Below are 27,256 nucleotides of genomic sequence, written 5' to 3' on the forward strand. Positions count from 1 at the left end.
AGGTGAATTTTTCTGTTATTCAATTTGGAAAAACATGGCGAGAGATAAGGTTTAATTTATGAATCTCGATCTCCCCCATAACAAAATTAATCTCGAAAAATCATGGATCAATTTAACCTTTAGTAATTAAAAAGACACTCCATGCAACACTTAATCTTATGTGAACTCCATATCCATGCATTTCCTTCCATGCATTACAAAGTTTATGTCAAAAAAATAGATAGAAATTTTGTTTGTTTGTATATAGATGAAGAATTTGGCATTTGGTATGCAATAATAATGATAAGTAAATGGGTGGAACTAAACCTACCATTATTGAGTAGACATCAATGAAATTATGTCACTCAAATATTATGCAATTGCTCTCTACAAATTAGCCTTTCTGGAGGCAAAAGCATTCTTTTGATAGCACTAGAAATTTATAGTCACTTAATATTAGCCATGACGAAAGATAGGGACATAATGATTCATTGGTTGAAGATATAGTTAGTGCTTTGAATTGAAGAATAAATAGAGAGAAAGATGAGAAGATCTGACTAAGAAACATGTAAATTCGTATCTAAACGTATTTTGAGAAGATCTGACTAAGAAACATGTAAATTCGTATCTAAACGTATTTTGGTATATCTTCCTCTGTCCCACAATAATATGCATTCTTTCCTTTTAGTTCCGTTCCATAAGAATATATATTTTTCAATTATGGAAACTCTTTTCTCTAATTTGGTGGGACTCATTCCCACTAACTATACTTTAATTACTATTTCTCTCTACCTTTCTCTTACTTTACTAATTTTGCATTAAAACCCACATTGAACCCAAAGTGCATATTCTTTGGGGACGGAGAGAGTATGAATTTACGAAGGCTAAAAGTAAATAATTTTGGCCTATATATTTTTTTTTATTGTATTCATGTAATAGCCGCGAGCTAAAATTTCGAGATTTATGAAATAAAGTTGGAACGAAGAACAACCACATCCTTTCAATTTATTTGTGTACAATGAGAATACGATGCTCAAACTGTGGTTGAGGAAAAAGAAAACGTTTTCGAAGGGATACAAAACAAGAAAATTTAAAGAACGAGGATGGATCAAATGAAGCGAAAGTGTAATGTTTATTTCTTAAGTAAACGGAATACATTATACAAGTTTCAAGCTAAGTGTTAGGTTACAATCGTTTGACGATGAAAACAAAGAAAACGAAATACATTAACTATAGTAAAAAAAGAAGAAGAAAGGGAAATTACAATAGAACTACTCTATTACACTATAGAGGAAAGAAAACTAGCTTCGGGCCTCTTTTAGCACGGATTCTCGGCCTAGAATAGTAGGCCCACTTCACAGCCCAACAGTAATGGCAACCGAATGCCCCACCTACAAACCAAGACAGATCATATGAGTTACTAGAGACAAGAGAGCTTGTTGGAAATTTTTGAATTAAGGAAAGGAGGCAATGCCACTTTTGATAAAGACCAAAGAATTCCCAAATTAGGCAAGTATGAGGGGCTGTGCCTCCAACATCCCTCCGACTATCTCCATCCGTGACACTCACCCAACCCAACCCCAATCAACTTTTTAATAAAATATTCATTTCTCTATCCTCCACATACACAACTCTCCCCCAATTCAACCCCCATCAACTTTTTTACTTCCATCACTGACCCCAACCCAACCCAATTAAATATTTTCTTTTTCATATATTTTATATTAATATTTTAATTTACAGTTAATTTAGATATATTAAATAATGTCTAAAAATTATAATAAAAAAAATATGATTCAAATTTAAAACACAAAATATTAGATATTCAAATAATTAAAGAATAATATAATAATAAATTACACTCATTAAAAAATACAAGGCGATAATAGAAATAAACAAACCAAAATACAAATGAAGAGTTAAAAAAAAGCTAGCTTAAACAAGATAAACATTAGTACATATTTAATTGTTTGTGCCAAATTTAATCCAAATGTGCTCAATCAAATCTTCTCGAAGAGCAATATGAGCTTCTCTATTGCGAAGTTGAGCTCAATTAGTCATATATGATGACAAGCTCCCGATCCGTTGAGTGGAATAGCGAAAGGCATCAACATTTTCTTCATGTACTCTTGTATGCCTATCTTGAATAAACTCAGTGGCATCATAATAATTTTGATATGTATCACGTTCATCTTCTACTATCATATTATGCATGATGATACAAGCCATCATAATTTTTCCCATCAAAATCTTATCCCATACAAGACACGGCCTTAGCAAAAATGCGAAACGTGCTTGTAGGACTCCAAATGTCACGACCCAATTCTCATTAAGGATAACAAGAATGGGTGATTCGCGACTAATGGGGGGATTAAAGAAGCGGGGATAGAAAAGGGGTAAAATCTGAAGAACTTGTCGAAGGACAAATGTGATATTACCAAAATAACAGTCGAGTATTTGGTACAATCTCAAAATAGGATGTTTGATATGTCAACTGAATCAGAGTTCAATGATGAGACAAATACTATTCTCTTTCAACAAAACACAGCGGAATAGGTCCCAACTGAACGACTTCGTGTATGAAGACACGAATCATCGAGATATCCACAGGCTTATTTAATAGCATCGACTCCGATCAATCTTTTCTCCATCCTAACGTTCAACCTGCACGTTTATAAATATATGCAGGGCTGAGTACAGGAGTACTCAGTGAACACGTGCCGAAATAAAACATACAATATAAGTTGTCATCCATCCACAGTATCACCCGGGGGTTTTTCTTAAAAGGCCCGAGCATACTAAATTCTTTTGTGATCTTAAAAGTCCGACTGCAGTCTAAGTTCTTTTGTATTCTGCCATGTCTGAGAAACTAGTGTGTCGTGAAGGTGGCCACCTTCAACGAACACCCTCGCCGGCCAACCTCTCTCTAGGATGGCTCACAGCTCTTGTGCACTTAATTCCGAATAGGATTTACGGTCCTATTGGGAACCGAATTCGTTACTAACCTTTTGGCATCGCCAAAAGTCTCGGCATATAGCCCTATCAGACAGGTCTCAAAAACAAATATTTTCTGGCATGACAACAACTTTAAAAGAGATGATCACATTTTCATTTTTCAGAAAAGATATTTCATACTTCAAAACATTTGCTTTATATCCACATTATAGTGCTGGATATTAAAAGAAAGCCCACCTCTTGTGTTTATCTTCACTTAAGTTCCTCGCTGGGCCTCACTTACCCCTGAATATTTTTCTCCCTTGAAAATAGCGTAACACGCTAATTACCACTTGAACTATTTCTCTAAAAAGAATGCATGCATCCTACAGGATAGCATCTATCTCTTAGTCTCGGCTTATAGGATTTTTCTTAAATCCTAACTCGGCTTTACTGCTCTGTAGCACTTAATAATTCTCTTTACTTCCTTTGGAGAAATTCTATTCTCTCAATAGTTTTGGATTCTTAAAATCCCTCCTTAAATTCCTTTTTCTTCGGATTTTTCTTAAGGCCGCCCATGGCGTCGCGGGGCGACGCCGGTTGGCCCTCGCTTCTCCGCCTTAATATTTTCCATCATCGGGAACTCAATAATTTATTCGGGAATTAATTAAGCTTCAAGCTCAATTTCTTAAATTAATTCCACTTCACAATTAATTTCCCAAGTCCACTAATTTTAATAAGTGGCCCACTCCAATAAAATCCTTCGGCTCATATTTTAATTGGGGACTATACCAATTATTCAAATTTGGCCCAGCTACCATTTAATCGGCCCAACTTATTAATTACTGGCCTGGCTTTCTTAATTAATCCAAGGTGAGGCAGCCCACTTCCTATTTAAAAAATAGGCTCACAACTAGAATTGAATTGGCCCAACACAAAAAAATATTAGTGGCCCAAGTTCAAAATTAATTAAAGTGGCCCAAGCCACTTTCCTTCCCTTTCTTTCTCCAGACGTGAACTCCCCCCCCCCCCAAATCCTTATTCCAAATTCTGGAAATTTCAATGGAGGCAGCGGCGCCCATCTCTCTCCCTCGCGTTTTCCGGCGAAATCGCCGTCTCCACCGCGTCGCCTTCTCCACCGTTCACACCTCCCCCTCTTCTCCAATTTCCCCCAAAATTCTGGTGCGGAATTGGGGTTGCCGGAGCTGAGAACGGCGACCGGAATCACACCAATACAGATAGAACTCGTCGGAGGTGAAGAGGGAATGGGAGAAGAAGAGTATTGCATTAATTTCTGAATGAATTACAAATTGAAGAAGCTACAGATTATAAAGCTATGAGCTAGCTAACTACTTGAATTGGCAGTTATAACTAACTCGTGCCTAACTAATCTTCATGCCACGTGTCAATCTTCTCTCAGCTTCCCTCGAGTGTACACGTGTCATTTCAGCTCGTCTTCGGCAGCTCGTCTTCGGCAGCTCGTCTTCGTCTTTTACGTGTCATTTCAGCTCGTCTTCGGCAGCTCGTCTTCGGCAGCTCGTCTTCGGCTTTTATTCTACTAATCTTATTTCCATGCATCAAATCTCCCCCCCTTCAATTAACCTTGTCCTCAAGGTTGAAAATGAGGGAATTTCTCCTGAATATCATGCAAAAACTCCCAAGTTGCGTCTTCGGGAAAGGAATTGGCCCAATGAATTAGCACTTGCGTAGCTGGATGATTTCCCCTCTTAACCAAGCGACGATCCAAGATTCTGACAGGTTCCAAAAAAGTCGAGTTTCCAATGACCGGTAAGGTGCCATGTAGTTGAGAAAGTGGTCCAGCCTTCTTCTTTAACTGAGAGACATGAAATACCGGGTGAATTCGAGCATCCGGTGGTAGAGCAAGTTTATATGCCACCTCGCCGAACTTGTCTATCACCTTGAAAGGACCAAAGTAGCGTGGACTAAGTTTGTGAAATTGTCTATCACGGAGAGTATTTTGTCTGTAAGGTTGGAGTTTCAAATAAACCCAATCACCAAGAACAAACTTGCGGTCCGAACGATGCTTGTCATGTTGTTGCTTCATCCTGTGTTGCGCTCGTCCCAAATGAAATTTTAAAACATCCATCATAGCTTCTCTAGCGACCAGGCTTTCATCTACATCATGCACAGTCGAATCCCCCTTAAAGTAAGGAATATGCAACGGGGGAGGGTATCCATAAAGAGCTTCAAAAGGTGTTGTACCAATAGCCGTGTGGAAGGAAGTGTTGTACCAAAATTCTGCAAGACTAAGCCATTTGCTCCAAGTCGTAGGCTGATCTCCACACATACAACGAAGGTAAGTCTCCAAGCAACGGTTGACAACCTCGGTCTGACCATCGGATTGAGGATGGTAGGCAGTCGACATGTGAAGTTCCACGCCTTGTAACTTGAAGAAATCGGACCAGAATTTGCTCAGAAAAATCTTATCTCGATCACTGATTAGTATAACTGGGAGACCATGGAGTTTGAACACATAATCCAAGAAAGCTTGAGCAACTGTGAGGGCTGAATAAGGATGAGTAAGCGGCATGAAGTGTGCATATTTAGTTAACCGATCCACCACTACTAATATAGTAGATTTCCCCTGTGACAGTGGGAGTCCCTCAATAAAATCAAGACTTACTTGCGACCAAGCTGCTTCGGGAATGGGTATAGGTTGAAGTAACCCTGGTGATGCACTATTGTCATACTTAAAGCGTTGACAAATATCACATTCTCTGATAAAATTCCGGATCTGCTTCTCCATGTTAGCCCAATAGAATAAAGAGGATAATCGTTTATAGGTGGCAAGAACACCTGAGTGACCTCCAGAGCTTGAGTTATGAAATAACTGAATGATTTTCAAGCGCAAAGCTTCATCTTTTCCCACTACTAAACGGCCTTTTCTTCTTAATTGATTTCCCAGCCATGAAAATTTAGAAGTGGACTTAGGATTCTGTTTGAGCTCAGTGATGACTGATTGTAGATCTGGATCAGACTCCCAAGAAGCTTGAATTAAGGGATAGATATCAGTAGCCACAGTGGTGATAGCCATACAAAAAATTTCAGATGAGTGTACTCTAGATAAGGCATCAGCAACCTTATTCTCTACCCCCTTCTTGTAAGTGATTTCAAAATCGAAAGCCATCAATTTAGAGAGCCAATTTAGTTGCCCCGGAGTGGAGAGTTTCTGTTTTAACAAATGACTCAGTGTCTTATGATCCGTTCTAACTTCAAAAGGCATGTGGCTCAAATAATGGCTCCAATGTGTCACAGCAAAAACAATCGCCAATAGTTCTTTATCATATACTGAAAGTCCTCTGTTTTTGGGAGATAAAGCCTTGCTAATGAAAGCAATAGGATGGTTATTCTGCATTAGAACAGCTCCAATGCCGTAGCTGCAAGCATCAGTCTCCACTACAAAAGGTGAAGAAAAGTCAGGTAATGCCAAAACAGGTGGAGAAATCATAGCCTTTTTTAGATTCAAGAAAGCCTCCTCAGCTGTAGAATCCCAATGGAAAGCATCCTTTCGGAGTAGATCAGTAAGTGGTTTACAAATAACTCCATAATTTTTAACAAATTTTCTGTAATATCCTGTTAGACCAAGGAAGCCTCGCAATTGTGAAATATCAGAGGGAATAGGCCAAGTTTGCATCGCCTGCACTTTCTTAGGGTCTGTAGAAACCCCAGCTTCTGATATGATGTGTCCCAAGTATTCAATCTGCCTCTTAGCAAATTCACATTTGCTAGCTTTAGCAAAGAGAGAATTTTCATGGAGCTTCTGAAAGACCTTCTCAAGATGGATCAAATGGGAGTCAATATCCTTGCTATACACCAATATATCATCAAAGAAAACGAGCACAAATTTCCTTAAGAACGGCCTGAAAATGTCATTCATTAGACTTTGAAATGTAGCAGGAGCATTTGTGAGTCCAAAAGGCATAACAGCAAATTCATAGTGTCCATCATGAGTTTTAAAAGCTGTTTTAGGTATATCTTGTGCTTCCATTCTAATTTGGTGATAGCCGGCCCGCAGATCTATCTTAGAAAAGAGTGTTGCACCCCTCAGTTCCTCTAAAAGTTCATCAATAAGAGGGATGGGGTATTTGTCCTTGATAGTAAGTTTATTCAATCGCCTATAATCCACACACATTCTCCAAGTTCCATCTTTCTTTTTAACAAGCACCACTGGTGAAGAAAAGGGACTTGAACTTGGTTGGATGAAGCCTTGATGCAGTAAGTCAGCCACCTGCTTCTCAATTATATTTTTCTGTAAGGCTGAATGTCTGTAAGGTCTGGAATGGACTGGTGTAGCTCCAGGTATTAGAGAGATTCGATGGTTATGCGATCTCAGAGGAGGTAAGGTGGTAGGTTCAGCAAATACTGACTGATGAGTCTCCAGAAATTGCTGAATAGAGTCAGAATGGTTAAGTTGGTCTTCCATATTCCCTTGCACCGTAAACAACTCAGGGGAATCTGCACCATTTATCTGAATACAGTAAAGCTTGACCCCTTCATTGTAGCTAAGAATTTTGTTCATTTCTTTCTCAGATGCAGCCTGGACCACCTGCTCATTATTACCTCCCCTCAGTACATGTCTTCTGCCGTTAAGTGTGAAGTCCATAGTCAGATTTTTGAAATTCCATTGGATATCACCAAGAGTTTCCAACCATTGAACACCCAAAACCATGTCACAGCTACCCAAAGGTAAGAGGAGCACATCAGTGATAAAGGTAGTGCTTCTCAATGACCATTTTAAACTTTTACACATTGCCTTACATTCCAATTTATTTCCATCGGCAACATCCACAAACACCGGGTTCACTGCAGTGAGGAATAAGCCGAGCTTCTTAGCCGTTTGTAAATCAAGAAAATTATGAGTACTCCCCGAATCAATTAGAATATGGAGAGGTCTTCTACCAATTCTGCCCGTGACACGCATAGTTCTGAAACCTCTAGCAGATGAACCATTAATAGCATGAATAGAGATCAAAGGATTCTCCTCATCTCCTAAATCTTCAGTAATTTCATCAGATTCAAGTTCACCCGACAGCATGCCATCGTCTATCTCAAGCAAGTAGAGTTGCTTCCTAGCACACCTATGACCTCTTTCAAATTTCTCATCACAACCATAACACAAGCCTCTAGCTCTCTTATCTGCCATTTCTTCTTCAGTTAAGAGTCGTCTAGATTTAAAAGCAGGTGTAATAGGAGTAGGTAATAACGGAGCAGAGTTATATGCTTGTGAAGTTTTAGCATCAAGAGTGTTAAACCGTTTACTAGGCTGATTACTACCATCTTTAAACGGTGTAGCCATATCTTGTAACCGAGCCAAAGCATAAGCATGCACAAGTGTTTGAGGCATGAACATTCTAACCGCTTTTTGCACATAAGGTTTCAAGCCATTGATGAAGTGACTCACCGCATAGGTTTCAGAAATAGACACACGACCTAAGAGTAATTCAAAGCGGTCATGATAGTCAGAGAAAGAACCTGTTTGCTTCAGAGCAAGCAGCTCAGTCATAGGATCGCCGAGGAGTTGATCACCAAATCGTCCTTCCATTGCTTGTAGAAACATAGGCCACGGGGTAGCCATGGCGTGATCCTGATATCGTGACCAATTTTGAAACCATTGCAGTGCTCGGCCTTCAAAATTGATGACAGCTAAGCGAACTTTCGCTTCTTCCGGAGTAAGATCTACGGTGAAGAAGTGGTCGCACCTCATGATCCAGCCGGCCAGATCATCACCCGAGAAAATAGGGAAACCGACCTTCGATTGTCGAGTAGCGAAGTAAGGTTGGCGTTGAGGTCCAATTCCTCCAAATTGATTGTGAGGAATACCTCCAGCAGGTTGATTTCCATGCGGATTCGGTATGAATCGGTTGAGAACCTCCGTATGTTGAAGTTGCAGAGCGAGAATAGCCTCACGTAGTTCCCTCACATCTGAATCACGAGCTTTATCCGCATTATCGCGGATTGAATCTTTCTCCTCACGTCGGCGGTCAGATTCGGAGACTTTCGCCGAGAAGTCGGCCAGCGCAGTCGCGATAATATCCTCTACGCGACGCATGTCGCCGGAGCGCGTTTCCACCATGACAGGCGAAGGATCGTTACCACTGATACCACTTGGTGCGGAATTGGGGTTGCCGGAGCTGAGAACGGCGACCGGAATCACACCAATACAGATAGAACTCGTCGGAGGTGAAGAGGGAATGGGAGAAGAAGAGTATTGCATTAATTTCTGAATGAATTACACATTGAAGAAGCTACAGATTATAAAGCTATGAGCTAGCTAACTACTTGAATTGGCAGTTATAACTAACTCGTGCCTAACTAATCTTCATGCCACGTGTCAATCTTCTCTCAGCTTCCCTCGAGTGTACACGTGTCATTTCAGCTCGTCTTCGGCAGCTCGTCTTCGGCAGCTCGTCTTCGTCTTTTACGTGTCATTTCAGCTCGTCTTCGGCAGCTCGTCTTCGGCAGCTCGTCTTCGGCTTTTATTCTACTAATCTTATTTCCATGCATCAAATTCCAAATTCCTATTTTTTTAGAAAGAACGCAGCAGCTACTGTCCTCAATTCATCCGACGAATTCAAGCCGGAGCGTCTCCCTCCATATACGACGAGTTCTCTCCCTCGTCGAGCTCTCTCTCTCCTCGTCAAGCTCGGCGGAGCCTGTCGGATCGGGAAGACAGAAGGCTTCCCCTTTTCCTTCGCGGCAGGCCGTTCCCGGCGCTGCACGGGGGAGCTCCGGGTTATCGCCGCCATGCGCACGCCTTCAGTCTCGGTGAGGATTTTCGGGGCTCCGTCGTCATTCGGCTCCCGTCGGGCAGCCCTAGACACCAAGCTAAGTCATCCTCCCCCTTCCCCTTACTTGATTTCTTACTCAAAGTCTATGAGTTAAGATTTATGGGAGTACTTAGCTTACTGGAGTGATGTGAAGTTCTTTACTGCGGTGTTTGAAATTCTCCTATCGTTCTTGGTTCGAGCAGCCCCTAATGTTATGTGATAATTTGATTGCTGAGCCTCAATTGCTCCTAAGTTTCATTCTGTGATCTGCTATGATTCTAAGTTCTATTCCCCCATGGTCTTGTTCTATATGATGCAAAAGGGTGTGATGGTGTTGGGGAATTACCTTGGTTTGGACGTTTTCGACGGTTTATGCGGCTGCCCTCCTTGCTCCTTCCCTCTCCCTGATCTTTGCTGAAATTCCTTGATTGATATGGTGAAGCTTATAGTGACTAGAGGGTGGAGGGAATGGAGAAGGTGAGGGCTGCTTTTATAGCTCCTAAATATTGGCATTTTGTGCCAGATCCTTGGGAAGTTGTGATGCTATTCTGGGCTGTTTTCCCAGCTCCTTTCTCAGCTTGTGTTACTGTGATTTATGCCAAAAAGATGAAGGCTTTGGGGCTGCATACTTGGCAGTCTCCCCTAGTCTTGTTGACGGAAAAGAGGGGTTTGAATTCCTCCCAATTTGAGCATGAACAGTGGGCTCATTCTCCTCTATCTCTAAGTCTTGGCTCCTATTTTGGTGTAAGATGGAAATGTGGCAAATGGCTGCCTCCCTAGCCAAGGGAGGGCAGCCTCTCGGCTGTTCCATCCAGCCTGGCTCCTCTCTACTTCCACCATCTTAATTTAGCTTGCCTTTCTCATCCCTTTATTTAAGAATCTCTCTCTAACCCCAATTTGGTGTAATTGTGTAGGTACTAAAGCTGTCCATTCTTGGAGCTTGGGGCAGGAAAAAAAATCGAGAAGAGGGAGAGAAGAAGAGAAGAAAAAGATTCCTTGATAGCTACTTGGTTCTCTTGCCAAAATAGCTATCTTCTAGTTCTCCCTACTAGAGTTGATAGGATGTAGGATGTAGTGTAGATATGTGTAGTCTCCATTACTTGTGTAGTATGTACCACTAATGTCTTTAAAATTTTATCAATTTGTATCCCACAAATTGTTCTTCAAGAAAAGTATACCATTCACTTTCCTATTTTGCATAAATTGTTTCTCTCCACCCAATATTTAATTTATTCCGACGTCGGGAATTACAACGAAGAATTCTACACCCTTTAAACGAGAATTAATCGAGCTAATAATCCGACTTAATCAAAATACAAGGATTAAAAATCCGGGGCGTCACATTCCACCCTCCTTAAATGAAATTTCGTCCCGAAATTTGCACGGTTTTACTCAAACAGCTCGGGATATCATTCCCTCATTTCGCTCTCTAACTCCCACGTGGCCTCTTCCTGCCCGTGGTGTTCCCATTGTACTTTTACTGAAGGAATGGATTTGTTTCTTAACTGCTGTACTTTTCTGTCCAAAATTGCCTTCGGCTTTTCCTCATAGCTCAAATCCGGGTTTAATACCATCTCTTCCTGATGAATCACATGCTTCGGGTCAAACACATATTTCCTAAGGTGTGATACATGGAAAACGTTGTGAACGTTTCCAAAGCTTGGCGGTAACGCCAATCGATAAGCTACCGGTCCGACTGCTTCTAGGATCTCATACGGTCCTATATATCGGGGTCGGAGTTTTCCCTTGACTCAAAATCTAGCTATCCCCTTTGAGGGTGATACTTTTAAAAAGACTTTATCTCCCACATCAAACTGCAAATTAGTCCGTCGGACATCTGCATAGGACTTCTGCCTGTCCTGAGCCTCTTTGATTCTTTCTCTGATCTTTCTGACAATTTCTATCATTTCTTCAATTACTTCCGGACCCAAAATTTTCCTCTCACCGACCTCGTCCCAATAGAGGGGTGATCTACACTTTCTCCCGTACAGTGCTTCATAAGGAGCCATATCAATCGTTGCCTGATAACTATTATTGTAGGCAAACTCTATTAGTGGCAGTACTTGTTCCCAATTGCTTCCTCTATCAAGCACTACTGCTCTCAGCATGTCCTCGAGTGTCTGAATTGTTCTCTCCGACTGTCCGTCGGTCTGTGGGTGAAATGCCGTGCTAAAATTCAATTGTGTCCCCAGCTCTTTCTGTAAGCTCTTCCAAAATCGGGATGTGAATTTGGCATCTCTATCCGACGTGATCGTTGCCGGTATACCGTGCAGGCGAATGATTTCCTTCACGTATATCTGGGCTAACTTCTCTGATCCGTACGTGATAGGGATTGGTATAAAGTGAGCGCTCTTAGTGAGACGATCGACTATTACCCAAATTGCAGTATTTCCTCTCTGAGACTTTGGCAGTCCCGTCACAAAATCCATGGCTATGTGTTCCCACTTCCATTCGGGAATTTCCAACGGCTGTAGCTTTCCATATGGTCGCTGGTGTAGTGCCTTAACTTGTTGACAGGCAAGACACCTCTCGACGTAGGAAGCTATATCTCTCTTCATGCCGTCCCACCAGAATTTCTTCTTTAAGTCTTGATACATTTTCGTACTCCCTGGGTGGGCGGTGTATAGGGTATCGTGCGCCTCGCTCATTATCTCATTTCTGAGCCCCTCTTGGTCGGGCACACACAGTCTCCCTTCAAACAGGAGCTCATTGTCTGCCTCCTCCTGGAAATTCTCTTGTTTGCCGGTTCTCGATTTCAAACGCCATTTCTCTAGAGTCTCGTCCCGTCTCTGGGCTTCCACAATCCTGGCCCTTAAATCGGGAACAACTACTAGAGTCGAAATTACACTTCCCATTGTTTCGGGCGCTTGCACCATCTCCAAACTCATTTTGTCAAATTCTCTTAGCAGTTCTTCTTCCTGGGTGAACAGGACTGCTAATTGATGCTGACTTTTACGGCTCAACGCGTCTGCCACGACGTTAGCCTTGCCCGGGTGGTAGTTTATGCCACAGTCGTAATCTTTTACTAGTTCGATCCATCTTCTTTGTCTCATGTTCAAGTCCTTTTGCTCGAAGAAATATTTGAGGCTATTGGGTCCGTGAAAATCTCACACCTAACTCCATATAGATGGTGTCTCCAATTTTCAACGCGTGAACCACTGCTGCTAGCTCTAGGTCGTGTGTTGGGTAGTTGAGCTCGTGTGGTCTGAGCTGCCGTGATGCATAAGCAATCACCTTTCCATTCTGCATCAACACACACCCAAGTCCACTTTTGGAAGCATCCGTATAGACAACGTAATCCGTCCCTGTCTCTGGGACGGCTAGTTCGGGTGCACTGGTCAATTTTTCCTTTAGTAGCTAAAAGCTTTCCTCACACTCGGGAGACCATGAGACTTTGGTTCCCTTCTTGAGTTGCTGAGTCATTGGCCTGACGATTTTGGAAAATCCCTCAATAAACCTTCTGTAGTAGCCAGCTAGTCCGAGGAAACTTCGGATCTCGTTAGGCGTTGTCGGCGCCTTCCAATTCCGTACTACCTCTACCTTGGCAGGATCCACTCGGATTCCTTCTGCTGTCACAATATGTCCGAGAAAATTCACCTCCTTGAGCCAAAATTCGCACTTGCTGAATTTGGCATACAGCTTTTCTGCCCGTAGTGTTTCTTGGGCAAGCCGCAGGTGTTCCTCGTGTTCCTTTTTGTTTTTAGAGTATATCAACACGTCGTCAATGAAGACTAGGACAAACTTGTCGAGATATGGGTGGAAAACGCGGTTCATCAAATCCATGAATACTGCTGGTGCATTCGTTAGTCCAAATGACACCACAGTAAATTCATAGTGACCGTATCTGGTTCGGAAGGCCGTCTTGGGCACATCCTCTGGCTTAATTTTCAGTTGGTGATATCCTGACTTCAGGTCCATTTTGGAGAACACACTGGCTCCCTTGAGCTGATCAAACAGATCATCGATCCTGGGTAATGGGTACTTGTTCTTGAGAGTCAACTTGTTAAGTTCTCGGTAGTCTACACACATTCTCATGGTTCCGTTCTTCTTTTTGACGAACAGTACAGGTGCTCCCCATGGTGAGACGCTGGGTCTGATGAATCCCAGGTCCAGGAGTTCTTGCAGCTGCACCTTAAGTTCATCCAGTTCCTTTGGAGCCATTCGATATGGTGCTTTTGACACCGGGGTGGATCCTGGTTCTAGATCTATCGTGAATTCCACTTGTCTGTCTGGCGGTATACCAGGCAGAGTATCGGGGAATATATCCGGGAATTCACGGGCGATCTCGACTTCATTCAATTTTCTCTCCTCTTTCCCTTCTCTGTTCAAGTATACAAGGTATGCCGGGCATCCCTTCTTTATCAACTTGCTGGCTTGCAGCATTGATACTACAGACTTTCGGGTTCCCATGGTGATTCCGTGAAAACGAGTGGTTTCTCCTTCGGGGTTTCTAAAGGAAATCTGCCTTTCCTTGCATAAGATGGTGGCATGGTTTTCAGCCAGCCAGTCCATTCCTAGGATTATGTCTATGTCCCACAAAATCATAACACTGAGGTTGTTTGCTACAACCTTAAGTTCACCCAGAGAGATTTCTAAGTTCGAGCAAGTACGAGATATTTCTATCCGTCCTCCTACTGGGGAAACTACTTTCATCCTATGTTCAGATTCTTTTGTATCGAGTTTCAGAGTAGTTACGCAATGAGCATATATAAAAGAATGTGAAGCACCAGTATCAAACAGAAGCATAACGGGTGTGTTGAGAAGCTTACCCATGCATGCCAAATTTCTCTGGTTCAGCTCAGGCTGCTTCTGCCTCATTGCATAAGCTCGAGCCTGTGTTGGGAGTTTCGGCCTCTGTTGTTGATTCCTTGGTATCTGCTGTGAATTTGATCCATCCTGGACATTCATTGCGCGCAGTTGCGGGCGCTGAGCTGACGGGTTAGGTCTTGCTCCTGTCCCTGAGTTCTTGCTTGGACAGTTCTTAGCAAAATGTCCAGCTCTCCCGCAGTTGAAACAGGTATCAGCCCATGCCTTGCAGGTGCCTCCATGCAGCCTGTTGCATCTAGGACACGGACTGGGTCCTGCCACATTCCCTTGGAATGATCCAGGGTTAACTTGGTATCCGCCATATTGTGGCCTGCTTGGTCCGTAACCTCCTCTTTTTAAATCAGGTTGAGCTCGTGGTCCTTCCCACTTTCTCTTGTCCCTAGATGGTTGGGACTGAGTAGGATTCACGGTTAGGGCAGTCTTTTCCCCTGGCATGGCTGCCTCGATGTCCAGTGCTCGTCCTAGAGCCTCAGTGTAGGACAGTCCTCCATGGCTAGCCAGCGTCATGCGTATCTCATGTCTCAAACCAGTACAGAATTTCTCAACCATCTTGGCATCGGTATCTACCTGATCTATGGCGTACCGTTCCATCTCACAGATCATTCGGTCATAGTCTGTCACCGACATTCGTCCTTGCTTCAGATGATAGAATTCAACCTCCTTTTTCTTCCTGTAGCTCTTGGGAATATACTTCTCATAGATCTCAGTTTTAAATTCTTCCCAAGTCATTTCCTCTACATGCATTGGACCCATAGTCTTTTTCCTTGCTTCCCACCAGAAATCTGCGGGTCCAGTTAATTGGAAAGTCACGCAGGACAACCGCTCCTGGTCCGTGTAGTGTAAAAAGTTAAATATGCGTTCCAGTGCACGGATCCATGTTTCTGCCACCATTGGGTCTCCCAACCCGTTAAACGTTGGTGGGTTCTATCTCAGAAACATTTCCTCAACCCGACGATCCTGTGGTTGTGGTGGTGGTGGGGGTGGTGACGGTGGTGGAACTGGCGATGGAGGTGGTGTTACTTCATCCCATTCCTCTCGTACTTCCCCTTCATAAACCGGAAGGTTGTTTTGGGCTTGTCCTCGGCCCCTTCCACGTCCTCGGCCTCGTGGCCTGCCAACTCTTCGTGGTGGCATCCTGGTGGTTTATGAAACTCCTTTAATAAATGCACAACATTCGCGATGGCTAAACAGAAAAATGTGGATTTTCCGAGATATAAATGAACACTGCTTTTCAAGATAACGAGATTTCATATATATCGTAAATCGAGTACATCATCAAGAAGTTTGCCTCGAGAGGTCTTTTTATGAAAGAACGCACATCCAAGTACGCATCATAAAGTCCCGGTACCACGGAACATCACCAAAAGCACTTAGCCACTGCCCTTCTAACAGCTCGGGCCTTACGTGCTAATCAAAACAGTCTGCTCAAATCTCCAAAAGAAAACACTACATCAGAACGCCATCATACTAGGACGTTTCTGATGGTACAATCCTCCTACCACTCCTTAGTACCAAACCCACTTCCCAGAAGGGGTGTAGTAGCCACAATCCCGGATATCATCACTGTCGCTGTCGCTATCGCTGTCCGGTGAGCGCTCCCTTTTTGGCACTCGCTCCTCCTCACTGTTGACGAGTATGGGGTTGTTCTCGTCCTCTCCGCACGCCCACTCCCAGAGGAGGTGCGGGTCCTCCCTGCTCTCCTCAGCGAGGGCTGGGGGCACGGCCTCATTCCCGGCCTTCCTGAGGTGCGGCCATATATCATCCACACGCACCATACGCCTCCCCATGTCTGGGTGGTCTGCCTCAGTTGCCGAGCGGATGTGCGAGTAACTGCTCGGAACTGTGATAGCCTGTAGACGGGAGCTTCCGACTGGTGCGACCACTGGCGGGTCTTCCTCCTCATCCTCCTCTAAGTCAGCCGCAGGGGCCTTCCCCTTTCGGGCAGCCTCCTGCGCCTCACGCTCTGCCTCCATGGGGAAAGTGGGGTCCCGCATAGAAGGTGGGCGTGCCGGCGGTGCCCTCGGAGTCCTGCTCCCAACTGGTCGCCGAGATGGCCCTGCTTCGGACTCCTACTGGCTGGGACGTCCTGGCTCCCTTGGCGCCGGACGGTCCTGTACCTCAGGTGCTGGCGAGTCGATCAACAAGGGTGAAACCGACCCGTAGCACACAAAGCGAGTGAATACTGCTAACAGGAATCTAGGAAAATCCCCTACCAAGTCATAAGCAGGGTAGGCAGTGATTATGTACTTATCGGCCACCATGGTAGCCCACTCTCTCCATCCATCGGGGAGCAGACTCAGCAGACGAACTATGCCGTCGTATCCGGTGACGCTGCCATGGAAGGCCGCATCCCACCATAGACGCTGGTAGTGCGCCAAAAACTCGCCCAGTGAGTCACCATAGCACCTCTGGTAGGTCTAGTAGGCCCTCACATACTCCTCGGGGCTAGCACCTCTCCTCACCCGTTTTCGGGCGGTAAAACGACGACGAGCCATCTACACAAGGACACGTCTCGAGTCAGAGAAGGCAACGCAAGAGAACAGAACGCGAAAACACAACGTAAAGCGATGCATGCGAGTCTAAGGGGTTCATCCTCTAGGGCCACTATACTGCGTGATCTAGAGTCATCAGACTAAGTTCTCATCTCAAACTATTGTTCCATAAAGCTTTTGTGGTGAAGAACACCAATTTCTTTGGATTTAGACGAGTGACTTGGTCACCGTGAGGATCTATCTCATACCATTCCATCTTGTGCTATTTTTTTCTTATAGCGCCGTTCCTTGACTTTCTGTCTCAACCGTTGCCCCTCTTGTGCTCTTATGCACTGGGCGTTGGCTTTTCTGGTGAAAACCCGTGTTTCCTTGGCTCACACTTTCATACTCAACCTTGTCTTTCTATCATTCTGAAAACAAATTGCTCAGGAAAGCAATAATAGGATTTATGGTTCATCCCTTGTAGTTCCAGTTCGAACTACATTCTCTAGGAAAGTTCTTAGCCTTTCCCAGTCCTTTCCCTTTGCCTTACGAGGTGGGCATCCTCGTCGTACTTTGTGTAGTTATTTCAAGAGTTTTCTTTCTCTTTCGGCTTTCAACTTGGTTGAACGTCCTGGAGTATTGATCGAGTCGATTGCTTGGAAGGATCTAGCGAACAAGTCTAGATCTTAACTGAAGGAGTGTGTGGATCTCAGAGTAAGAAGGAAACTGTTGCTCTGATACCACTCTGTCACGACCCAATTCTCATTAAGGATAACAAGAATGGGTGATTCGCGACTAATGGGGGATTAAAGAAGCGGGGATAGAAAATGAGTAAAATCTGAAGAACTTGTCGAAGGACAAATGTGATATTACCAAAATAACAGTCGAGTATTTGGTACAATCTCAAAATAGGATGTTTGATATGTCAACTGAATCAGAGTTCAATGATGAGACAAATACAATTCTCTTTCAACAAAACACAGCGGAATAGGTCCCAACTGAACGACTTCGTGTATGAAGACACGAATCGTCGAGATATCCACAGGCTTATTTAATAGCATCGACTCCGATCAATCTTTTCTCCATCCTGACGTTCAACCTGCACGTTTATAAATACATACAGGGCTGAGTACAGGAGTACTCAGTGAACACGTGCCGAAATAAAACATACAATATAAGTTGTCATCCATCCACAGTATCACCTGGGGGTTTTTCTTAAAAGCCCCGAGCATACTAAATTCTTTTGTGATATTAAAAGTCCGACTGCAGTCTAAGTTCTTTTGTATTCTGCCATGTCTGAGAAACTAGTGTGTCGTGAAGGTGGCCACCTTCAACGAACACCCTCGCCGGCCAACCTCTCTCTAGGATGGCTCACAGCTCTTGTGCACTTAATTCCGAATAGGATTTGCTGTCCTATTGGGAACCGAATTCGTTACTAACCTTTTGGCATCGCCAAAAGTCTCGGCATATAGCCCTATCAGACAGGTCTCAAAAACAAATATTTTCTGGCATGACAACAACTTTAAAAGAGATGATCACATTTTCATTTTTCAGAAAAAGATATTTCATACTTCAAAACATTTGCTTTATATCCACACTATAGTGCTGGATATTAAAAGAAAGCCCACCTCTTGTGCTTATCTTCACTTAAGTTCCTCGCTGGGCCTCACTTACCCCTGAATATTTTTCTCCCTTGAAAATAGCGTAACACGCTAATTAGCACTTGAACTATTTCTCTGAAAAGAATGCATGCATCCTACAGGATAGCATCTATCTCTTAGTCTCGGCTTATAGGATTTTTCTTAAATCCTAACTCGGCTTTACTGCTCTGTAGCACTTAATAATTCTCTTTACTTCCTTTGGAGAAATTCTATTCTCTCAATAGTTTTGGATTCTTAAAATCCCTCCTTAAATTCCTTTTTCTTCGGATTTTTCTTAAGGCCGCCCATGGCGTCGCGGGGCGACGCCGGTCGGCCCTCGCTTCTCCGCCTTAATATTTTCCATCATCGGGAACTCAAAAATTTATTCGGGAATTAATTAAGCTTCAAGCTCAATTTCTTAAATTAATTCCACTTCACAATTAATTTCCCAAGTCCACTAATTTTAATAAGTGGCCCACTCCAATAAAATCCTTCGGCTCATATTTTAATTGGGGACTATACCAATTATTCAAATTTGGCCCAGCTACCATTTAATCGGCCCAACTTATTAATTACTGGCCTGGCTTTCTTAATTAATCCAAGGTGAGGCAGCCCACTTCCTATTTAAAAAATAGGCTCACAACTAGAATTGAATTGGCCCAACACAAAAAAATATTAGTGGCCCAAGTTCAAAATTAATTAAAGTGGCCCAAGCCACTTTCCTTCCCATTCTTTCTCCAGACGTGAACTCTCCCCCCCCCCCAAATCCTTATTCCAAATTCTGGAAATTTCAATGGAGGCAGCGGCGCCCATCTCTCTCCCTCGCGTTTTCCGGCGAAATCGCCGTCTCCACCGTTCACTCCTCCCCCTCTTCTCCAATTTCCCCCAAAATTCCAAATCCCTAATTTTTTAGAAAGAACGCAGCAGCTACTGCCCTCAATTCCTCCGACGAATTCAAGCCGGAGCGTCTCCCTCCATCTACGACGAGTTCTCTCCCTCGTCGAGCTCGGCGGAGCCTGTCGGATCGGGAAGACAGAAGGCTTCCCCTTTTCCTTTGCGGCTGGCCGTTCCTGGCGCTGCATGGGGGAGCTCCGGGTTATCGCCGCCATGCGCACGCCTTCAGTCTCGGCGAGGATTTTCGGGGCTCCGTCGTCATTCGGCTCCCGTCGGGCAGCCCTAGACACTAAGCTAAGTCATCCTCCCCCTTCCCCTTACTTGATTTCTTACTCAAAGTCTATGAGTTATGATTTATGGGAGTACTTAGCTTACTGGAGTGATGTGAAGTTCTTTACTGCGGTGTTTGAAATTCTCCTATCGTTCTTGGTTCGAGCAGCCCCTAATGTTATGTGATAATTTGATTGCTGAGCCTCAATTGCTCCTAAGTTTCATTCTGTGATCTGCTATGATTCTAAGTTCTATTCCCCCATGGTCTTGTTCTATATGATGCAAAAGGGTGTGATGGTGTTGGGGAATTACCTTGGTTTGGACGTTTTCGACGGTTTATGCGGCTGCCCTCCTTGCTCCTTCCCTCTCCCTGATCTTTGCTGAAATTCCTTGATTGATATGGTGAAGCTTATAGTGACTAGAGGGTGGAGGGAATGGAGAAGGTGAGGGCTGCTTTTATAGCTCCTAAATATTGGCATTTTGTGCCAGATCCTTGGGAAGTTGTGATGCTATTCTGGGCTGTTTTCCCAGCTCCTTTCTCAGCTTGTGTTACTGTGATTTATGCCAAAAAGATGAAGGCTTTGGGGCTGCATACTTGGCAGTCTCCCCTAGTCTTGTTGACGGAAAAGAGGGGTTTGAATTCCTCCCAATTTGAGCATGAACAGTGGGCTCATTCTCCTCTATCTCTAAGTCTTGGCTCCTATTTTGGTGTAAGATGGAAATGTGGCAAATGGCTGCCTCCCTAGCCAAGGGAGGGCAGCCTCTCGGCTGTTCCATCCAGCCTGGCTCCTCTCTACTTCCACCATCTTAATTTAGCTTGCCTTTCTCATCCCTTTATTTAAGAATCTCTCTCTAACCCCAATTTGGTGTAATTGTGTAGGTACTAAAGCTGTCCATTCTTGGAGCTTGGGGCAGGAAAAAAAATCGAGAAGAGGGAGAGAAGAAGAGAAGAAAAAGATTCCTTGATAGCTACTTGGTTCTCTTGCCAAAATAGCTATCTTCTAGTTCTCCCTACTAGAGTTGATAGGATGTAGGATGTAGTGTAGATATGTGTAGTCTCCATTACTTTTGTAGTATGTACCACTAATGTCTTTAAAATTTCATCAATCTGTATCCCACAAATTGTTCTTCAAGAAAAGTATACCATTCACTTTCCTATTTTGCATAAATTGTTTCTCTCCACCCAATATTTAATTTATTCCGACGTCGGGAATTACAACGAAGAATTCTACACCCTTTAAACGAGAATTAATCGAGCTAATAATCTGACTTAATCAAAATACAAGGATTAAAAATCCGGGGCGTCACACCAAATGCTCGCTCAACATCTTTTCTAATAGACTCTTGGTGTTGAGCAAACAACTTATGCTTTTGAGTTTGTGGAGAAGTGATTGACTTGACAAATGTAACCCATGCAGAATATATGCCATCAGTAAGATAATACGCCTTATTATATTGATGACCATTCACAACGTAATTAACATATCGTGCTCGACCTTCTAAGACATAATCAAAAACAGGAGACCGATGGAGTACATTAATATCATTGCACGAACCTGGAGTCCCAAAGGATGCATGCCATATCCATAAGTCGTATGATGCCACAGCTTCCAAAATGATCGTTGGTTTTCCACTTCTCCCTGTATATTGTCCAGCCCATGCGTTAGGACAATTTTTCCACTGCCAATGCATGCAGTATATACTCCTTATCATGCCTGGGAAACCACGTTGATCTGCTACATATATAAGTTTAGCCATATCTTGTTTAGTAGGTCTTCTAAGATATGTGGCACCAAAACATGAAATAACACCATCAACAAAATGCATTAGAGAATCTCTTGTCGCCGTTGAACTCATCCGCAAATATTCATCGACGACATCGGATGATGTCCCATACGCCAACACCCGCATAGCTCCTGTACACTTCTGTAAAGAGGACAAACTTTGTCTCCCAGCAGCATCGCGTCTCTCCTGAAAATACTCATCGTTAGCAGTTACAGCTTCAACTATCCGAAGGAATACGGATTTGTGCATGCGAAATCGGCGTCGGAACACCTCTGGTCCGTACGTCGGGTTGGGACCAAAATAGTCATTGATCAAACGCTCAACACCAATCTCGTGTTGCCTTTCACAATGCCTTTTTCTGACTCTAGAAGCTTGGACCCCTGCAGTTAGATTGGGAATGTTAGATAACAAATTCTCAACAGTTGTATAAATTTGATGATTTTGTTGAGAAACTCGCTCTTCCCATTGATTGACTGCAGTGGTATTTGAATCAACAGAACTTGAATCTGATGAAAGTGATGAGTTTTCACTGGAAGACATTTTTTGGAAATAGAGTGAGTATTTGGTGTTATCTTAAAAAAGAACTCACAAGCTATTTATAAACTAAATACTGTTTACAAGTGGCACGGAATTCATATTTTCACCTCCACATGTGATAGACACACTTGCAGTAATGCATGTGACATATCAATCACTTTTGCTAGGAAATGCATGTGATAAAGAAATTACGCTTGTAACATATCAATCACTTTTGCCAGAAAATGCATGTGATAAAGAAATTACTATCCCACTTAATTTTGCATGTGATAGAGAAGTAATGTTCCTAACACCTTAATAATTATTTTTACGGGTACATGCATGTGATATCAAAATCATTTCTACAAATGCATGTGGTCAAAAATGATGTTTGTGACATCCCACTAACTTTTGCAGAAAATGCATGTGGTCAAAAATGATGTTTGTGACATCCCACTAACTTTTGCAGAAAATGCATGTGACACTAATTTATATAACGTAAATTTATATTACATAAAGTGCAAACAAAGATCACACCAAATGAAGCAAATTAAGATTACACAAAACTAACATTACATAATTAAAAGCACACCATACAAATATTACTACAACTAAGATCACACCAAACTAATATTACATAACTTATTCTCACACCAAACTCATCTCAAACTAAAAGTATTCATTTTCCAAACACAATCGCTGTTAGGTTGCGTTTCATGTCTCCAACAACTTAAGCAACATTTTTTGGTACATCTTCATAGCGGGCCTATCCAGCTTTTCACGTTCTAGCTGCAGTCGAGCCCTTGCTATTTCGTTCTCATTATCTTTAGCTAGCCTAAGTGCATGAAGATCTGCAGCGCATTGTGCATTAATAGAATCAGATTGTGTTACCTTGCCTTTTCCTTTTCTTTTTGCCTTGTCTCTGCCTATAGGTCGGGAACTAGTTGAATGTCCAGATGTGGGAGTTTCCGAATTTGAAGGGATAGTTGTAACACCCCGACTTTTTCTACTCTTTTATTGTGTTCTTGAAAGGACCGTCGTTTGTACACTTGAAAATTTTTTCGACCTTGTTTCTTTTGTCGAGAGAATAATTTTACAATTTGGCTTTGGGCTATTAATTTTAAGAGTGTTGGGTCATCCAAATTTTCTTATTCTTTAACCAACTTAGCCAAACTCTACAATTTACATGTTGGGCCCAATTTCATCAAAGAACTTTAAGTTTCCAAGCCCAATTCATTTTATTTGGAAACCACACTTTGAAGCCCAATTAGAGATTAATGATTTCTATACATGCATCCTTTCCTCAACCCCACGACACCTTCCACCCTTCATCTTCCACCTTCCAACTCCCTCAATTAATCCTACAACCAAAAGACACCCCATTTAAACATCCACCCTTTCACTTCTCTTCTCACTTTATACTTTACAACAAGAACAAAGAGAGAGAGGAGAAGAAACCGAGAGATGAGGGGAGAAGAAGAGTGAGGCAGCGGCGATGAGGAAGAGAAATGGCGACGTTAGAAGCGTGAGGGCTCCGGTTCAATCGAACGCAGCAACGTCAGTTCAGCGGCAACGATCCAGCAGTGGCGACGAACAGTGGCCCCCTTGCTGCGTTTTGAAAACTGAAACGAAAGAACATATTTTTGAAGGAGAACTTATCTTTCGGGGCGGTTCGGAGTTGGTTCGGGGCTGTTCGGAGATGTTTCAGGGGCTGCCGTGTCGTTTCGAGGTTGAATCGGTGAGGAACGATGGCTGTCCGAACAGCAAACAGACAATGCAGTGGCTAATTGCGAATGACGGCGACGCTGCGAGACCTTCGACTGCACAGCAGCGACGACGCAGCAGCGCCGAGCGTCTGTGGTGGACACGGGTGACGAATCGGAGTCAGCAGCGGCGACGTCGGCGGCGAACAGGCTGACCAACGGGCAGTAGCCGACGACGACCGATCTGGACCGTGAGTTGCAGAGTTTACAGTGATGGAACAAAACGAATTGATAGAGAGATGAGTGATGGTGGTCGAAAGAGGAAAGGGAGCGACGGCGGAGCAGCAACGTTCGTACAGCAGCGTCTCCCGGCTCTGTGCAGCAGCCAACAACAGCAACAACGTGCAGCAACGGGCCGAACAGCGATGGCACCGCTCGTCTGCTCGACGAATTCCGAACAGTAAGTTCCGACACGTTTTTAACCGACCAAATGAACTCCGATTTGACCAATTCTTTTTCCTGAGTAAACTTCATGATGTCTTCTACGTTGTGTGTAAATTTCAACCCTTTTGGATTAAAGATGAATTTTTGGTGAATTTTTGAAGTTAACTGCGCAACTCTGCCGAAAATGTTTTCTCGACCAGTAGGTTACGTGGTTGTTTTGACTGACCTAAAAGGGGTATTTGGACATGAAATTTTAACTGGAAGTCCTTTGATGAGTCTTCTGTATTGTGGTAAAGTTTTAGCCCCAACGGAAGTCGGATGATTTTTAAATGATTTTTATAAAATCGTTGCGCAGTGCTGCCAGTTTTCAAATGAAATTATATATGTGATGAAGTGATAGGATATGCAAAGATGTATGTTATGATGTGATTTATGTGATTGGAAAATATGTTAATATATGTGCTATGTAAATTTTTAAAGGTGAAACATCGCAAGTGAATCGTGATCGCAAGGGAAAGAAAGTGTTTTCGGATTAAGCACTCGAGGTGGGCTTTATTCTTTAAACTCTATTATTTGCATGTATATGAAATGGAGAGATAAGGGTGGTTTCAAATGTTATGTCATGCCGAATTTTATGTTTTGAAATGCCTATCTGATTGTCTACTGGGGAGTGAGTCCCTACTAGACTTTGATGGTTAACGAATTCGGGTCTAACTAGGGAGTGAGTCCCTACTTAGGCTAGTGCACTGATGGGGATCGTGAGCCGTTCTTTGTGGTCGGCCGGTCCAGTGATCGAGTTTGTGACCACATTCTCGTTTCACATATGATGGTTCAGATATGGTACATGATGGGGAATGATGATGATGTTTGCATGCGCATGCACCTTTTGATGGAAATGATTTTAGTGGTTCTCGGCATTTTAAAGTAAAACCCGAGTTTAACTTAACGATGGCTGGCATAACTTAAATGATAAAAATGTTTTTGGGGCATGAGTTCACTGAGTGCATCAAGTACTCAGCCCATGCATATGTTTTCCCTATGTGCAGGTTGAGCGTTGACGAGGACGGAGGATGTTGAGCATTTGGACAAAGACTATTCAATAAATGTTCCGGTTGCTATTATGTCTTCATACATAGTAGTAGCTAACTCTCAAATGCTTCCGCTATGTCAAGTTTTAGAACTCTGATGTTTTCTTTAATCCGTTGGACTATTTTTTATTCGAACTATGTTGCTTCATGATTTAAGACTATGATTTGTTAATGAAGTTCGTCTTTTGATCTACATTTCGTACCCCTTTGATTGTTTTCCCCTTTCTTCCCCGCTTCTTAATTCCCCCATTAGTCGCGATCCACCGTATTTTCTATCCTTAGGAAGTGGGGTCGTGACAATAGTATACTCGCCGGATTCAGAAGTCTTTGTCCTCTTTGAGTTGCTATCATCCTATTCATTAGCAAAATATTCATTGTCAGGAAATACCTGTGTTGCAGCATGAACACTCCACTTCTCATGTTTACTCATGACTTCATTAAACACTATCAAATCTTGAAAGTCGTTGCCTCCGTCGCCTTTGTAGATGCTATGAACTTCATTCTCAACATCCTGGTCGCTCATTCCGCTCCTCTTCCGGGCATTGGCAGCTCTGCAAGCAGCCACCCATTTGTTGCCGTTTCCGTTAAGTCGTTTCCATCGACCCTTCAAAGAGTCCATATTTCTTTTGTTAATTACATCTGGATTTTCTGCTTGGCATTCATGATACAATTTATGGACATTTAGCCATAATGTATCTCCCTTCTGATTTTTACCACGCACACTATCTTCACTTGCATAGACCTCACACCCCAACTCACATTTTTTGAGCTCCTCTGATTTTTGTTCGCTTGTTGGACATCTCCGAACAAATTGCGGGTGATATTTCCAGACGTGGGAATTTCAGTAGATGTAGGAATTTGACTTAGATTTGGAGAAAATTCAAGGTTTTGTGAATACTCCGGATTTGAAAAAAATTGGGAGTTTGGTAAAAAAGGACGATAGTCTGGATAATTTGGATCCATGAAAACAAATTTATCAAAACAAGAATGAAAAAAAAGTTAGTTTGTTTGTGAAGAGTTTTGCAATGCTTAGTGGGATATATATAGAAAAAATGAAGCACAATAAAAAAGTAGCAAATAATAAAGAAATAATAAAAAATAATAATTAATCATAATAAAATGAACTAGTTCACGTGAATTTTTCAGAAGAGGGGCTCACATGAATGTTTGGAAGAATAATTCACGTGAGTTTTGAAATGATATATAAAGACAAAATAATAATAATTAAATAAATTAAATAAATAACTAAAATAAATTAATTCAAATGGCTTTTTTGGAAGAACGTTTCACAATGAGTATTGGAAGGATATATGGATAAATATAATAATAATTGAATAAAACAAATTCATAACTAAAAGTAATAAAAAAAGCAAAAATTTTTATTCGAACTATGTTGCTTCATGATTTAAGACTATGATTTGTTAATGAAGTTCGTCTTTTGATCTACATTTCGTACCCCTTTGATTGTTTTCCCCTTTCTTCCCCGCTTCTTAATTCCCCCATTAGTCGCGATCCACCGTATTTTCTATCCTTAGGAAGTGGGGTCGTGACAATAGTATACTCGCCGGATTCAGAAGTCTTTGTCCTCTTTGAGTTGCTATCATCCTGTTCATTAGCAAAATATTCATTGTCAGGAAATACCTGTGTTGCAGCATGAACACTCCACTTCTCATGTTTACTCATGACTTCATTAAACACTATCAAATCTTGAAAGTCGTTGCCTCCGTCGCCTTTGTAGATGCTATGAACTTCATTCTCAACATCCTGGTCGCTCATTCCGCTCCTCTTTCGGGCATTGGCAGCTCTGCAAGCAGCCACCCATTTGTTGCCGTTTCCGTTAAGTCGTTTCCATCGACCCTTCAAAGAGTCCATATTTCTTTTGTTAATTACATCTGGATTTTCTGCTTGGCATTC

At 42.6% G+C, this 27,256-nt stretch overlaps 1 protein-coding gene across 1 annotated transcript; it reads right to left on the reverse strand.

Annotated features, from left to right (window-relative positions):
- Positions 1-1,157: 1,157 nt before the first annotated feature.
- LOC121771368 lies at positions 1,158-22,142 on the reverse strand. The gene is made up of 2 exons (XM_042168154.1): positions 21,363-22,142; positions 1,158-1,370 (listed from the first exon to the last, which is right to left on the reverse strand). The coding sequence occupies exons 1-2, from the start codon at positions 22,129-22,131 to the stop codon at positions 1,264-1,266; spliced, it is 876 nt and encodes a 291-aa protein (XP_042024088.1). The 5' UTR covers positions 22,132-22,142; the 3' UTR covers positions 1,158-1,263.
- Between the last annotated feature and the right edge of the window lie 5,114 nt (positions 22,143-27,256).

The sequence above is a fragment of the Salvia splendens genome, chromosome 16 (genome assembly GCF_004379255.2).
Source record: "Salvia splendens isolate huo1 chromosome 16, SspV2, whole genome shotgun sequence".
Lineage (NCBI taxonomy): Eukaryota > Viridiplantae > Streptophyta > Magnoliopsida > Lamiales > Lamiaceae > Salvia > Salvia splendens.